This window comes from Mytilus californianus, unplaced genomic scaffold, assembly GCF_021869535.1.
Source record: "Mytilus californianus isolate M0D057914Y unplaced genomic scaffold, xbMytCali1.0.p SCAF_3, whole genome shotgun sequence".
Classification (NCBI taxonomy): Eukaryota; Metazoa; Mollusca; class Bivalvia; order Mytilida; family Mytilidae; genus Mytilus; species Mytilus californianus.
Window position 1 is genome coordinate 89,435,064 of NW_026262679.1, and position 16,832 is coordinate 89,451,895.

Sequence of the window (16,832 nt, forward strand, 5' to 3'; positions counted from 1 at the left end):
TTCATATTCAGTCAATAGATTGACAGTGATGAGCTGTAACATGTGAGTGCTTTTTGGATCTCTTGAACATCAACTTATGTTTGGTTTTTTTTCTCTATAATTTGAATTGCAAGTGGGGTGCTTAACACAACAACTTGTGAATTCTTGTATTTTTTCATTACAGTTATCCATTTTCTGAAGATGTCAGTGATGGTTTGTCTTATATGAAAACAAGATGTCCATCATGGTGTGATAGATTACTGCTCTCCCATAGTGCCAAAAATATCATTGTACAAGTATGTATGGAAAATGAAAATAAATATTCAAAACAAATTTGTTAAACAGATATATTTGTTATGTTTTTTTGCATTAGAAAATGGATACAGAAATTTGAACTCAAAATTTTACATGCAGATATTTTCCAAAATGAAAAGTCCATGAAGTTGTATACAATATAATTAGTCCCAACATTACAAACATTATAGACTGTTTGCAGAAATACCTTGTTTAAAATTTACAGCAACATGTAAAACATTAGTGTTATAGACTTTTCAGAGAATACCTTGTTTAAAATATACAGCAACATATAAAACATTAGTGTTAATTAGTAAATGTGTAAGTATTTACTGTAGTCCCAGATATATCTTTTTACTTATATGTAACCAATAATTGTGTACTAAAAATTTTCAAATAAGGATAAATTTCTATATAAAAAGGAAAGAATTTGATATAGAGGTTCAAAGGAGAGTGTCATTTGCTGCAAAGTAATGTATTACTGGCTTGATACTGTAATCATCTTCAAATGAAATCATTTAAGGTGTGACTGTTAACAGGCATTAACATATATATGGTTATATATAATGACAAAGGTCATTAAATTACATGATTAACTAATTTGGTACCAAATCAAGACCCGATAAATAGTACACAAGTGAATAATCTTTGAAAAAAAATTAAATTATGAACAATATGATATTTAAAATAGTAAAGTTATTGTTGCACTTCATGACATTAATATGAAAAAGCAAGATTTGTTGGTTTTTGATACTTCCTTTGAGGACATTTTTGCTTTATTGTTCTAGATTATTGGGACTTCAACCGTTTGAATTACAGCAATATTTTATATCGCAATGCCTTGATTGATTTCATCTAAACTTTATGTTATTGTTGGGATTGATAAAAGAAAGCTCCCATAGGATTTTTTAAATTTTCTGTTTTTCAATTCCAAGTTGTAGTGTGCACTCCAGAAAGTGGGGATTGATTTCCACAGAAATTTACAGTATTGTCGGGATTGATGAAAGGAAGCTCCCTTTCCATTTTTTTGAATTTTCTGCTTTTCCTTTCCAGAGTTGCAGGACTTTATTTGTCAGATTTAAGTAAATTTTTTACATGTTGTATTTTGAATTGAGTTTGTTTGCATTGATTTACTGACAACTTTACATAATTGTTTGAATTGGTGAACAATACACACTGTTTGATTTAAAAAAAAATTCTGATATGTCAATCCAGAGTTATGGGACTTTGACAGTAGCATAAGTAAAAGGAATTCTTTCAATGTCATGTTTACTACAAACTTAACACTGTTGTTGAGATTGGTTGGGATTAGTGAATGTACTCTTTTGATTTTGAAAATTTTCTGGGTTGTCATTTCAGAGTTATTGGACTTTTATCAGTCATAATTGACACAATACTTATATGCCTAGGGGTATCCTCATGCATGTTTTTATACAAAGCTGTTTTATTTGCTTCTGATTAAATGCTTTTTGAATTTCCCACTTTACTTTTGAAATAATTTCAATATGCACAATAAGGATGTATCATGCGCTCTTGGCACAGCTGTTTATTTTTAAGTAGAATATCCCTCAAAATCATTTTTTATGATTTTTTATATTCAGTGTGTCGTAGCTTTCTGTTATTAATCTTTTATCGTGAATACTTCAGTAATTAATCAAAGTATATGTGTGTAAATGATGCTGACTGGTTTTTTTTAATAACAATTTCAGAATGACACAGTTGTTCCAAAATATGACACAATAGGTAAAGATAGCTGTATGGGAGATCACAAGGTATTTATAGTATAGTTAATAAATTAAGTACTAATATAATTATCATACCAAAGGGTCAGAGTTTTTTTTTTAATACCAAAAGCAAAAATTTGCTAGTTACGGATGGATCAACTAGAAAATTATAACATAACTGACAAAAGCATAGGTGTTGCTGTGTGTTCAATGAAGCTATTTGCCAAGATATGGAATTCATTTCTTGTGTTCATTCCTCTGCATTTTGATTTAATTAGCAGAAAATGTTAAAAAAATCAATTTACAGTAGGGGACTTTAATAATTAAGTTGAGTTTCCTTTTTTGGGGAGGAAGGCTTGAGATATATCATGATACATGAAGCCTGCAACAGCAAAAAGGAGGATTGACCTTTAGATGGCATTAGTATTTCAGGTGAGGTCAGACATGTATTATCATCAATGGGAATTGGTGTTATCCTTGCACTTCAAAATTGGTAGTCCATGGTGCAAACTCATCAACTTCATTTAGTTATATAAAATAAGGAGAGGTGGTATGATTGCCAATGAGACATCTCTCCACCAGTGACCAAATGAAGTAAATGAAATCAAAGATAGGTTGCCATACAGCTTTCAATAATGAGCAAAACCCATTTGTATTATTGTTGTGTGTTGATTTATTAAATAAATAATTTTTAAGATGGACTGTAGTTGAGGAAAAACGGTTTATTTCCATTTGTACACCTTGGTTAGAGGCTTCTGCTTCTGATTACTCTGCCACTTTTAGTTAAACAATGGTGTGCACATATGTTTAATTACATGGAATTTATACAATTATTAGCTAACAAGCAAAAACGGTGCTGTACAGATCAAAATGTGCAAGTAAAAACAAACTGATTTGTTTTAACAAGTAACTAAGCCTTGAATGATTTAGTGGCTATTCCAGTCTCAAATAGTCCTTTGAGAAACATCAATTATTTAGTAGGGTATTTATATATTATTTTTGCTGTACAACAATTGTTGAATGCCTATCAAACAGTAAATGAGTCATTCATATGAGGGGTATTCTTTGGTCAGTATCAGGAAAGTCCTTTGTGGAAAATATTGTATTACATAGGCCGTCAATGAGAGCATAGCTTGAATCCCAATATAAAATTGATGGACCGTGTATATGCCCTATTAGGTCACTGACGGACTGAGTAATACTTATTGACTACCTGATACATAAAAAAAATGTTATCTTATATTGGGCATTGTCAATAAAGTTAACTCTTGTGGACATCGTGTATTTCACAACTGAATTCTCTGAAATCTGTAGAAGGTAGTATATTTTGAGTTATTATCAGTTTTACTAACGATGTATTGTTATTTTGAATTTCATATCTCGTTATTCTCACAGACCTAGAGTAACAAAATTATTTGCTATTTCATTTACATTCTTGTGTTTCTTATAGAATTGGAGTAGCATAGTTAGTTAAAAAAAAATTATGAATGATTTGTTGTAAAATTTCAATGTGTTAACATTTGATTAAACAGAATAAATGCCAAAAAAACAACTCTTTGGTCAGAGATTTACTTCATCTACATACAAGAAATGTACAAATTAATTCACATCATGTTTGTATTGACACATATTTATTCTATTTTTAGCCAGTGTTTCTGTTCTTCCACTTAAAGAAAAGCCAAGGTAACCTTGAAGACAGTGTTGTTTCCTCCCAATCCCCCCTGCCTCTTGCAAAGTCTCTCTCTATTAATGGCAATATCATTGACCCTATAGACTTAGAGGATATTAATATTCATGATTTTGCTCAATTTGAAAGTGAACACGGTCTTTCTCCTGACTTTAAAGCTAGCATTCGCAAGCGTGGAAGTGGAATTGAATTGACACGCCCAAAGGGAGACAGAAAAATGTCATTTGTTGAAGCAGCAAAGCATGTACAGAAAGTACGCAGCGTTTTACTACGATGGCCAAATCGCCCACGTTCACGTCACCACAGCTCTTCATCAGAAGATATGAAAGATTCAGACAGTGATGAGATTAAATCCAATTATTATAACAATAACATCGCTAACAGCGAAGACTGTCTATCTGCAAATACAACTGAATCTGATGTTTCAGAATCTCCTAGTAACAGTCCCATTAAATTACAAATAAACACTAATCCTGGTATTGGAAACACTAACACAAAGCATGTCTCTATAGAAACAGCCGAGCATGATGAGCATGTGTCACTTGTTAAACCCAGGACAGAAAATTCAACTCAGAAGAAAGATGGAAAGAGGCATTGTCCCTGTGTTGTACTGTGATTGTTCATGTTTAGTTTATTTTTAGTAAGTTTATGTTATTTTTAGTTTATTATTTTAATTTTTGTTATTTTTAGTTTTATTATTTTAGTTTCTTTTAGTTTTTGTTATTTTTATACGACCGCAAAAAATTTTGTGGTCGTATATTGGTATCATGTCGTTGTCAGCGTCGTCCGAAGACAGTTGGTTTCCAGACAATAACTTTAGTATAATTAAATAGAAATCTATGAAATTTAAACACAAGGTTTATAACCTCAAAAGGAAGGTTGGGATTGGGGGTTATGGTCCTAATAGTTTAGGAATTAGGGGCCAAAAAGGTGCCCAAATAAGCATTTTTCTAGTTTCCAGACAATAACTTGTGGAACGGTGTATGGATCTCTGAAATTATACCACAAGTTTCAATACCACAAAGGGATGGGGGGTTATGGCTCGAACCATTTAGGAATTAGGGTCAAAATTGAAGAACAAGGGTTTCCTGGTTAATGGACAATTCCTTAAGACAATTTAAAAGCAGTGTAAGGGAGGTAATCCAAACACAAAGTTTTGATTACCTCCGTTACACTGCTTTTAAATTATGTATAAAGAAATATTGTATTGTCTTGTCTCAATACGCAACAGCATAGTGTATTGCACAAAAGCAAAAAAAAAGAGGGGGATAAAAAAAATTTTTTTTGGTTGGAGGGGGGATCAATTCACAACAGCAAAGTGTATTGCACAAAAGCATAATTGAATATAAATTCAAACTGTATAACCAATTCCAAGTTCTTTGACTACAGTTATTCTGTGTCAGAAACCTATTATGTCTCAAATATTTAATTACAATCCAAATTCTGACCTGTATCAAGCGCAAATATTGTGTCCATTTTTGCCCCAACTGTTCAGGGTTGGACCTCTGCGGTCATATCCAGCTGCGCTCGGCGAAGCAATTTATTGTTATTTTATTTAGTTAATCTGCACAGCATTTATATCATCTTAATCCATATTATTTATATCATCTTAATCCATATTTATGTTGATATCTTTGGGATTTTCCTTTCATTGCACTTATTGAAAAAAAAATCCTTTAAATTGAAAATAAGGTTTCCCAAGAATCCATATTTCATTCCTATTCATGATCAATTCAAAAGAATTTTTATTAAAACAGGTAATTCATTTTAGCACCAAAAGATTTACTCTTTGAATGTATCTTGGGCAGATGATTTGAATGTCTAAGAACACATTACTTCTACACTCTTTTAGTTAATATACATTTTCTTATGGTTGAGGTTTGTTATCTATTTCTTGCATAATTATATATATATAAAGACATATTTCTCATATCACACTGCACAGAGTGTGATACAAAAAGTGATACAAAAACTTCATTAATTTGATTGGCTTATCCAGCATCATGAGACCATAGAACACCATTTCATACTGGTATGTGCAAAATCAACGATTCGCATAATTTTTAATTTAACACAATGAGAGTGTTTAGACCATAAGAGAAGTAGGTTTAACAACTCGTGAGAATTGGATTTCGCTTTAAGACTTTGAAGGTTCATATATACCCAGGAAATCTACAAATATCAGTCCCCTACATATAATGAATCTACAGTAAAATACAACAACAATTATAAAGTCATAGGTTTCATAACAAGTTAGAATTGGATTTCGTTATTAAATTTAGATAGTAATAATAAACTCGACAAAGGCTCGTTTATTATTGTATTGAAATTAAATAACTCTAGTTGATATCAAGCGATATCCAATTCTAACTCGTTATGAAACCTATGACTTTATAATTGTTGTTGTATTTTACTGTAGGTTCATTATATGTGGGGGACTGATATTTGTAGATTTCCTTGGTATATATGAACCTTTAAAATCAATGCGAAATACAAATTTCCTGGTGAATAGGATGTAAAAACCTGTTGATTTGACAACCTAATATTATACTTCTTAGATGAGAAGTGAAAAAAGGGTCTTCCTTCCTCAAATTGCTATAGATGAATGAAAGTAGTAGACATAAAAATATTGTGCCATTTTTATGGGGTCAGTTTTTCTTGGAGGTGGGAGTTAGAGTTCTCAGAGAGAACCACCGAACTTGGGTAGGAAAACTGACAGTCATAGTCAATCTGCCCATAGCGCACATGCCATGTGTGGGATTCGAACTCGTATTCTCCTTAGACCCTCTGCCAAAGGTCCCTGGTTTTAGAAATGCATGTTCTATTTTCAAAAAGAGTGTTTTTGTTTACCTTATTTTAGTTTATTCCTTTGTATGTAAAAGAAAAAAATGAAATTATATGGTTTTGAGAGACTTTTGCACAGGCTTCTTGTACACAACTTCCACTGCTTTGTCACAATAAAGCTTTGTTTTTTTTGCATTTTAATCATATCCTCTCTTAGCTCTTTTTTGTCAAATAATGTTTTTTCTTCCAGAATAAATGAATATATACTGATTTCAGCACACACACTGAATGTTTCTGGAATAACCTTCATCAGGTGCACTCCAGACCAAAATTTAAGGAAACGAATTGCATAAACATTTGGGTGCTTCAAAACCAAAAGGGCCTACACAGAAAAGTAAACACAGTCAGGTCAATTTTGCAACCGAATAATACCCCCACTTTTAAATGGTGGCTCTATTGTATTCCCCTTGTCTGTTTGTCTGTAAGTCCATTCAACAAATATTTTCGTCACACTTTTATTAGGTTCCGCTGTACAGAATAAATTAATATTTGGTTAGTAGCTTGACAGTGATGAGATGTAACATTGAGTAATTTGTGGATCTGTCAGCCACAACTCCCTGTTTGCTGATACTTTGATTTTTTCAAAATTTTGAATGAATTTAAAATTTTGTCAATTTTGATGAGGTAAAACAGAATGACTTTGTATTTAGTGAGCAGCCTTGACAGTGAAGAGTTGTAATCTGTGAGAACTTTTTGGATCTGTTTGACACAAACATCCTGTTTGACGATACCTTGAATATTTCAATATGTTGAATTAAATTTAAAAAAATTTTGTCACACTTTTCTCAAGTTCTTTTGAATAAAATGAATTTAAATTTGGTCAGCAGCCTTAATGATGAGTTGTTACCTGTGTGGACCTTTTGGATCTGTTTTACACCTTCTTCCTGTTTTCTGAGTTATGAATGGGGGTATGCTTATCACAAAATTTTTTGAATTTATATGAATTGTCTTTTATTGGTTTACATGTTTTTTGGACATATTTATTTCTTCATAATTTCCTCATAACAGATGAAGCCAAGACTTCTGTTATAGTGTCTTTTTCTCATTGAAGGATGCATAGTTTTTGTCGAGCCTGCGACTTCTGTCGCAGAAAGCTCGACTTAGGGATAGTGATCAGGCGGCGGCTTAAACTAGCTTCTTAAAAGCTTTCTATTTCAGAAGGTAGAAGACCTGGATGCTTCATACTTTGTATATAGATGCCTTATGATATGAAGTTTCCGTCTGTCATATGTCCATTGTCCTTGACCTCATTTTCATGGTTCAGTGACTACTTGAAAATAAAGATAAGATTTTTTGTAGTGTTAATTTCACTTTTATTATGAGTAATAGGATAACTATATTTTGTATGTGCGTACCTTGCAAGGTCCTCATGCCTGTCCGACAGTTTTCACTTGACCTTGACCTCATTTCATGGATCGGTGAACAAGGTTAAGTTTTCATGGTCAAGTCCATATCTCAGATACTATAAGCAAAGGTCTATTTTAATTGGTGTGTGTAATGATTGTAAGGTGTACATGTCCAACTGTCAGGTGTCATCTGACCTTGACCTCATTCCATGGTTCAGTGGTAAAAGTTTTTTTTTTTTTTTTTGCCTGTTTTTCTTATACTGTATGCAATAGGTCAACTATATTTGGTGTATGGAAATGTTTTATGATGTTCATGTCAGTCTGGCCAGTTTTATTAGACCTTGACCTCATTTTCATGGTTCATTGGTCTATGTTAAGGTTTTGTGTTTTAGTCTGTTTTTCTTAAACTTTAAGCAATAGGTCAACTATATTTGGTGTATGGAATGATTGTAAGGGGTATATGTCTGTCTGGCAGGTATCATCACACCTTCACCTCATTTTCATGGTTCATTGGTCAATGTTCAGTTTTCCTGGTTAACTTTGTTTCTTAGATGCTATAGTCAACTATATTTGATGCATGGAATGATGTTAAATTGTACATGTCTGTCTGGCAGGGTTCATCTGACCTTGAAGTCATTTTCATGGTTCATAGGTCAATATAGAATTTCCATGGTTTGGTCTGTTTCTTTTATACTATAAGCAATAGGTCATCTATATTCGGTGTATGGAATGTTTGTATTAAAGGTGTACAAGTATTTCAGGCTTGGTTTATCTGACCTTGACCTCATTTTCTTGGATCATAAATGTTAATGTGATACTTGTAGTAAAACTTTATATTTAGGACTATCAACATAAAATCAATGGTCAATATAGTAGGCGAGTCATTTCAGCGTGTGCACTTTTGTGTAACATAAGTGCCATGTCTATATTAGTAAATTTTAGTATATAGGAATTTGTCATTTAGTCTACAAAATCAAGTCAGTCGAAACTGAGTATAATGAAATTTACAAATTAAAAGAATTGAATAAAAACTATATTTAATAAATCCTTTTGAAGCACGGACTTTGTGTGGATGATACATACATTTAAAGATCCATTTGCAGTATAATCTTTTTCAAACCTTCATAAATGATACGTAACTTTAACAAAACTCACTGCTATAATATTGTCCAGATGATGTATGTATTTTGTGTAATTGTATTATACAGAGCTTTATTTATGCTAATGATATTATTCAGAATAATGGAAATGCATGGTAAACTATTAATAAGGTGGATGAAATACTAAAATACAACACAAAATAAAATATGATGTTAACTGTATTAAGTAAGAACAGATTTGTAACAAAATGTAACCTGATTCTCTAATTCTTTGTCATTTAATTGTTTTTAACCAATTGGATTTTTTTTTTTATAAACCACATGATTGTCACATAATTGTTCATTTAATCATTCTACCATTTTACCTCATGAACTATGATATTATAGGAGGGTCATTGCTAAATTTTTGGATTTCTGACATGAAAATGTAAATCAACTGATAAGTGGATTGACTTATACTAAAGTACATGTATATACTGTAGATGTTATAAATATTTCATCTGAACAAAATCAAACGATGGCCAACTCTACTACTTAACATAGATTTAACAGTAAAAAGTCATCTCTTTTGAATTGTACTTGGCAGAGTCAACTTTAGGAACCTATTTAGTAATTATTTTCTATTATAGATATTGTCTCTAGAACTTAAAGGGTAAATAACATCAATCATTGTCTTTGCAATTCCACAATTTTCTAAGCCAGTTTTGGTCACATACATGTATTAGTAAATTAGTTCTGTTGTGATCCTGTTTTGGGATAGTATCCCTATTATCAATATATGGTATATGTGCAAAATGAGGGATGTAAGCCCTTTGGAAGCTTTTTTGCTCATTAATATAATAAGTGTAGGGTGACATGGTCCAAAGTATCAGATTCTTAGAAGAAATAAAAGATTTCAAAGAATGATTTCTTTGACATGAGTTTGCCTTAAATGAAAATTATACCAGTAAATATTCTGCATGAACTGACATAAAAAAAAAAAAACTTATAAAAGCCAAAGCTGAAAATTGTTAATGTTTTTCATATTTCTTTTTCAGCACCAACAGTTTCTGCCCCTGAATTGTTACAGCTCCCTACTGCAACAGAAGTTATTGTCCCTAGTACACAAGTGAAAATTTCTCATGTTGACACAACTAAATACATTCATATACGTCAACAAAATGGAAAATCTACACGAGTATTTAGGGAGACATCTGTGTGACCAAGAATTCTAATTTATTTCATATTCATAGTAAATCAATCAGTTATTTTTTGAATTAAGATTTGCTGATAAATGTATCTATCAGCACCATGGAAAGGAAATATTCTGTTTGTAATACCTCAATAAGACATATTTTACTAATGTGTCAAGAGGACATGTTCTACTTACCTGTTAGCATGCTGACTGTCTTTTTGTTAGTTCTACGGGTCATGTGAGAGGATCTTGTTGGTGGGTATGTGTTAATTTTAAATATAACTGATTGCAAAAATTTGTTAATTGTAAAGTTAGAGTGAGATGTAGCCAAATGATGTGGCTGTTAGGTTAAAACTTCATTTGAAAGAATAATTATTTTTTGTGATAGAGAAAATGAATAGTTTAAGGGTTAGGCTGTAAAAACACACACATGACTTTTGTTTGAATTAATCTTTTTATAAACTGACTTTTTCAACATCAAAATTATAAGGTTATTGGTGTATGTGAAAATTGACAGATAAATTAATGAAGATTAGAAGTAAGATATAGGGCATTAATTTCTGTTTAAGTGTTTCAGTACATAATTAGAACATATATTTGATTTCTAAAAGATGCAATATTTGTTATTTGATTGATGCAAAGATTATTATGTTTAATAATCATACAAAATATGTGCTGCATTATTTTAATCTATAGACAAGGTTAGCTATAGATATTATTGCAGACAAATTAGTTTAATTAGTGTGGTATGACATATGTGCTTCTCTAAGTAATCAACAACTTCATATGATACATACTAAAATGATTACTTTCCTATATCTTGATTCTGAATAAGCCATCATTTTGACAAGATATAGAGAAATCAAACTTCATAAAACTTGGTATACTTAATTTTCAAGGTCAGAGGCCTAATTGTCTGTTTAATGGATAACAAAACCCTGATGACATGATATCAACTGAACAGAAGGTCATATACTGCTTTGTTACTTAGTCAAACATGGGAATGCCACAACTATGAAAAGGGTAATGTCAAAGTTCAAAGGGCAAGCTTTAAAGATAAATGTAAAAAAAAATCTTTTTCATTACAATTCAGAGTTAAAGGTTTATTCAGAGTCTATATACATGTATATTTTGATAAAGATACACAAGGAAAATATGACTTGTATTGATTAAGGTAAAAATGTTGTGAAAATATTCTGATTTCAAAAACTTGCCCCAACATTTCATCCAGTCATTTTTGTTAGTTCAGTATGTCTTGGTACAGAAAGTACTGTAAATTTGGTACAGCAAAATGTACATGTATTTTATTTATTTATTTATACTAAAATAGTGCATTTGTTTGTTTCTCAGTTGATATTTTAATAACATTACTTTTTAATAGTATAAAAAATGTAGCATCTCTAAATTATAAAATATAACTTCCTATATCATTAATGATGAGTAGTGAGAGTAGATTAATATTAGGTCAGCAGGATCATTGAGGATCATGAATTTGTATGTCATTAACAACAATTTTAAAGTGTATGTGCATAGGTTGTGTTGAAAGAATGATTGGTTCACAAGTTTTGTGCAAGCATTAACAAATAAACAGTAGTGTTTGCAAAGTTATTGAAGAAGCGAAAATTTTCAGAATTCAAATCTTAAACGTTTATGTAGTGTATATATTTGAAATCCTAAACCGATTTGGAAAAAAAGGTTTTTATCTTTATTTTAGTTTACCTTAAATGGGTACGTAATTTTTAAGTGAAATGGTTCAATCTTAAAATCATCCTAATAACCCTTCAATCATATAATTTCACTGTCAAATAAATGTACTCTAACATTAGGCATAGACCGCAAATGACAAAATGACCTGATTAGTCTGAAAATCATGTCTTTCAAATTTATAGTCAATGCTACAATGTGCTGATTTTGGCAAATTTACATATCCAAACACATTTATAGTGAGTTTTTGAAAAAAAAAGTACTGGCTCTTTTGTAGTGATTAGTGAATATAGGTTCCTGAAGCAGAAAAAAATAAGTGTTTTATCTACTAAAATTCTTAATATACAAATTTTTCAAAAATCAAAAACTGTAAAGATGCAACATATTTGGAAGAATAGAGCTTTCAGTAGAATATACACCAATATTGACACTCTTTTTCCCTTTTAAACCAGTTCTTTATAAGAATAAGTTACATTCTACACTGAATATGTCAGATCATTCTTGCATTTACTAAGTTTGTTAGTTCATTCCCAGAAATATACTAAATCAGTAGGAAAATTTTGCCAAAAAAGTCTTATAAAAAATGATTCATATAATATATATGTTCAGTGTATTAAGTTGTGTGTCTAAATTAATCTCTCAAAATTTTACTTGTAAAACTTGCATTAAAAGTAATATATGTAATGATTATGATTGACTTATTTTAATTTTAGCAATAAATTTTAAAATGGCCATATACTGTATATCAGGTAGGGAGGAAATGCTTCTAATCTTCACAGAAATGTTTATTTCAATATTAACACAAAAAATGCAGCTAACAACAATATCAAAGAATAGAAAGCTTTCATTATATTTAACTTATTTTTATCTTAGAAACATAAAAAGGAATCTATTTTAATGTGAAAAAGTTTAGAAAAAGTTGATTCAACAATAAAATTTCCTAGATTTTCATATTTTGATAAAATGAGATTCTGAATTTTTTTTTAAAAAGCAGTCCATGTATTACATGCATTCAGGTGACATCAATTATACCTAAACAGATCTTCACCCCAAAACTCCAGAAACTGAAATTTTTTGTTTTATCAAAAACACTTGGATTTATATTCTTTCGGCAATAATCTACTGTTCAAACAGAAATTCCCAATTTAACAACCAAAAAAATAATGTATATTAGATCAGGCATTGTTTACAAAAAGGGACATGCATTGCATTCAAGGATTATATGTTAGATATGTGTCTTCCATCATTTTCATTTTTATCAATATCATTTTAAGGTGGTACATTACACTTAATCACATAATCAGCTGAACGTTTTAATCACATTCTATTGTTAAGGAAATATTAAGATTCTCAATGATCAAAATTAGTGTTTGTCAAACTGCTATATATCCAATAAAATTTTTCCGATAAAGTGTGTGGTTTTTGAAATTTTTATATTTTTGTCAAAGGGTCGTTTTAAATTAAATATTTTGTCAAAATTTTATGAATATTAAACAAGCTAAATTAATTTTAGTCGAGGTGTTTGGTACCACCTTAACCACAAATGGGTAAGTAATGAACAAATTTTAATTATCTTAATATTTCGTTACTGTCAGATGTTCGGTAAAATCATTTTTTTTTCTACCCCTGTTTAAAACTTACTGATATTAAATGAAAATTGTGTGATTAATGTCATCTGTTGCTTGAATTAATCCATGATAGTTTTAAAGAAAGCATTTAAATTTCTGCTGCCAAAGGGAGGAAATTGTTGATTAGAAAATGAGATTAAAAAGCAGATATATTGGTCAAAAAATGTTTGTAATACAACAATACTACAGGGTTTACATATGCATAACAAGGTAAATGTGTGCAAGGAGGATTATAATACTGTGAATGATTGTAGAAGTTGTTGAGTTGATACAAATTGAAAATTAAAACGTGGGGTTTTATAATAATTTTTGTGTCCGACTCATTTTGTATATTAAATCCTATCTTTGATCATCATACATATTTATATATAGGTGCTTATTTATGTAGTTTATTAGACTAGTGTACATATGTGTAGCAATAGAGATCTGTACAGAATATTTACTTTTGTTAATCAGGTAAAACCCTAATTAGTTACTAATATGTCGTTGATATTTTATAGAATCTATTTATTATTATTTGCATTGCTTATTTGTATGCATATCTGTGTTAATTCTTATATCTATATATCATCATTCTGACATCGTGATATAAGGGAGGCGTTATAATTGTTTGTTTTAATTCAGCCTTTTTTATGTGTATTCTGTTAGAAACAGTTATAGAATGAACTTGTGTTAAGATTCGGAAAATTTTGTGTAATTACTTTTTTTCATTTGATGGTGCTGTCATTTTGGTTTTGATTATGTGTACAAAGTTACTAGACATAATAAAAAAAAAAAAGAAACCTTATGGGATATCCTGTAGGGTCTGGCATAGCATACAGTTAAAAAGAAATAATGTTTTATGTTACAAGAGATGCTTTGGCTGAATCCAGGTTCAATGCACATTTAAGCATCACTGCATGTATAAATATAACATGACATATAAAAGATATTCTCCACTAAATCAGAATTTCAGGTTTACAACTTAATGATAATTTATTTTGTAAAAATTTTATAATCAGTTAGTATATGCAATTTAGAAGTAATTATTCAAATTAGTATTCAGCATGTATTATCATATATTAACAAAATAAGATATAAATTCATATAATTTAATAATCATTTTCAGTAATGTGCTATGCCATCTACATTTAAATTCATTACTAAATGAACTGAAAATAATTTTACTCAGGAATTTTGTTAGATAGTACAGACAGTACTATAAATAGATTGTAAACTGTGTGGAAAAAATAGAATTTTGTACAAATTAAAAAAAAATTGTATGTAGCATATTTGTTAAATTTTTTGTCTGAGAATGCAATTGTTCTTTTTCAAATCAACCTTGGTGTAGCCATTTACCACAATGTATATTTTGTTTATATTTAAAATTAAAAAGGCTAAATCTGTTGAGACCTCAATGCAAGTCCATGACATACAAGTTGAAAATTTAATTGCCTCAAAACAAGATATTTTTTTGGGTGGGGGGAGGTTACCAAAACTTAGTGGTTAAATTTTGGTGTGTGAACTTTTGACACCTTATTTGAAAACTGTATTTTAGTTTCTTTAGAAAATTCATAGTTATAGGGGTTGGCTAATAATTTGAAAAGATAATGTTTTGAGACCTGAAATAGGATAAAACTTTTAAAAAAAAATGCTTTATCAGAAAAGGGTTTGCATTATAATAATACAATTTCTATCCTAAATTTTTCATTCTATTGTTGCAGTTTAATATTTAGTTACTGGCAAAGTACAAATTTCTGTTTGAGATCTCTTTAATACTTAGATGTAACATATATACCAAACTTTCAGGTTCTATGATGAGTTATTTTGCATATTATTCATCATACAATTTTAATTCTCATATTTTTGTAATATGCTTTCTATAAATGTAGATTCTTTTATTTTTTTACTAGATCAAGATAGAAAATGCTGTCTTTCCTGCTTTAATCTACATAATGTTAAAATTTCACATTATCATTTATGTTTGACATTGTTAATTATCTTTTAAACATGTTAAAAGCATCCATATCTATAAGTAGAAAGTAAAGCATTTTTCTAAAAATGAATTATTGATTTGATCAAGAACATATTGGTTTATTTTTAAAATTGCAGCTTTTGGCACATAGTTAGAATGAATCGTTAGGCATTTGTTAATGTTAAAGTGAGGCCACATCAGTTTGATTTGTTGTTCAAACCGTAAATTTTGAAAAAAGACTAATTTTACAGTATTGTGAGGCATTTTATATTGTAAGATAGCAGCTATGAATGGAAAACAGCTTCGGAGAACTTCACATGGAATATGTTATAAGGATATGATTGGTTAGGCAAGACTTAGTGTCCACCGGAAAGTAATATGATGAAAATGTGAACATTATCATAGAAGAAAAACAAGATTTGCCTTTTCAAATAATATTCTTTTGTTTCTAAACATTAAGGTGTATGAAAATAAAAATATCAATCATTCCAATTTAGGGGCAGATGTGTGGCATACAACAAACTAATTTGGTCTGGCCTAATTAAAATATACTCAGTCCCCCTGAGATTGTACTCTTAAGATTTATCATTTTTATACCCTTCCCCACCTTTTCTGTAAGCACAGTCTTTGTTTTGCTTTCATTGAATATAACATGCAGATAGTAAATTTCAAACTTTTTTGTTGAATGGATAAAGTATTTGGTTCACTAAGTATAAAATACTCTTTTTTTATTATTTGATACTGCTAACAGCCAAACACAGATTACAAATCAATAAAAAAAAATCCTGTTCAAATTAAAAAAAGAGTTCTGTGTGTTGAAACATTTTTCATTTGGTTAGATCATTGTTTTATATAACATTTAACTATTCTACTAACTTGATTGCAATTTTTGGTATAAATTGAAAGGTATTTTAATTGTGTGCAGTATTTGTGATAAGTCGTAAGATTTATAGCTTGAAAACAATCCTATCTGAAATCCATTCAAGGTTATAAAGTACAGCATAAGTGTACATTTGTTTGATCTTTATTAATACTATTATAAAACAACAAGAACCAGACCTTGTTAAAACCACATTTTCATTGTTGTGATTCTTTTCAGCAATATTACATTTTTTGTTATATTTTCTGTCTTGTTGTAAATCCAAATAAACTATGAAAACTCTTATTTCAGTTATCTTTGTAACAAATCTTAAAGTCATGCTTAGAAGAATTATATTTTGATAAACAATGTTATGGAGTACATGTCTTGTTCATGGTGAACAGATGATAAGTGGTGTAGCTGTCCTATATAGATATAAGCTCACCTGGACGACAGGACTTAAGGTCCAGTGTTGAGTTTTACCCATTGCTTGGCATATGTCTCCTGTCATAATAATGATAGTCTTTTGTCTGTTACCT

The 16,832-nt window shown here is 30.0% G+C and overlaps 1 protein-coding gene across 3 annotated transcripts in view; it reads left to right on the top strand.

Moving 5' to 3' along the window:
• The window catches only part of LOC127735350 (inositol polyphosphate-5-phosphatase A-like), a 72,306-nt gene extending 55,707 nt beyond the window's left edge, over positions 1-16,599 (top strand). The window contains exons 15-19 of one of the 3 annotated variants that reach the window (XR_007998324.1): positions 164-275; positions 1,983-2,045; positions 3,644-3,680; positions 10,012-10,407; positions 12,566-16,599. Coding sequence is in view for 2 of the 3 variants with exons in the window: in XM_052245510.1 (XP_052101470.1) it covers positions 164-275; positions 1,983-2,045; positions 3,644-4,300 (832 nt within the window). In the remaining variant the exon portion in view is untranslated. Of the gene's footprint in view, positions 1-163; positions 276-1,982; positions 2,046-3,643; positions 4,325-10,011 lie in introns of all 3 variants that reach the window. The other 2 variants (XM_052245511.1, XM_052245510.1) reach the window with 2 other exon arrangements.
• The last annotated feature ends 233 nt before the right edge of the window (positions 16,600-16,832 follow it).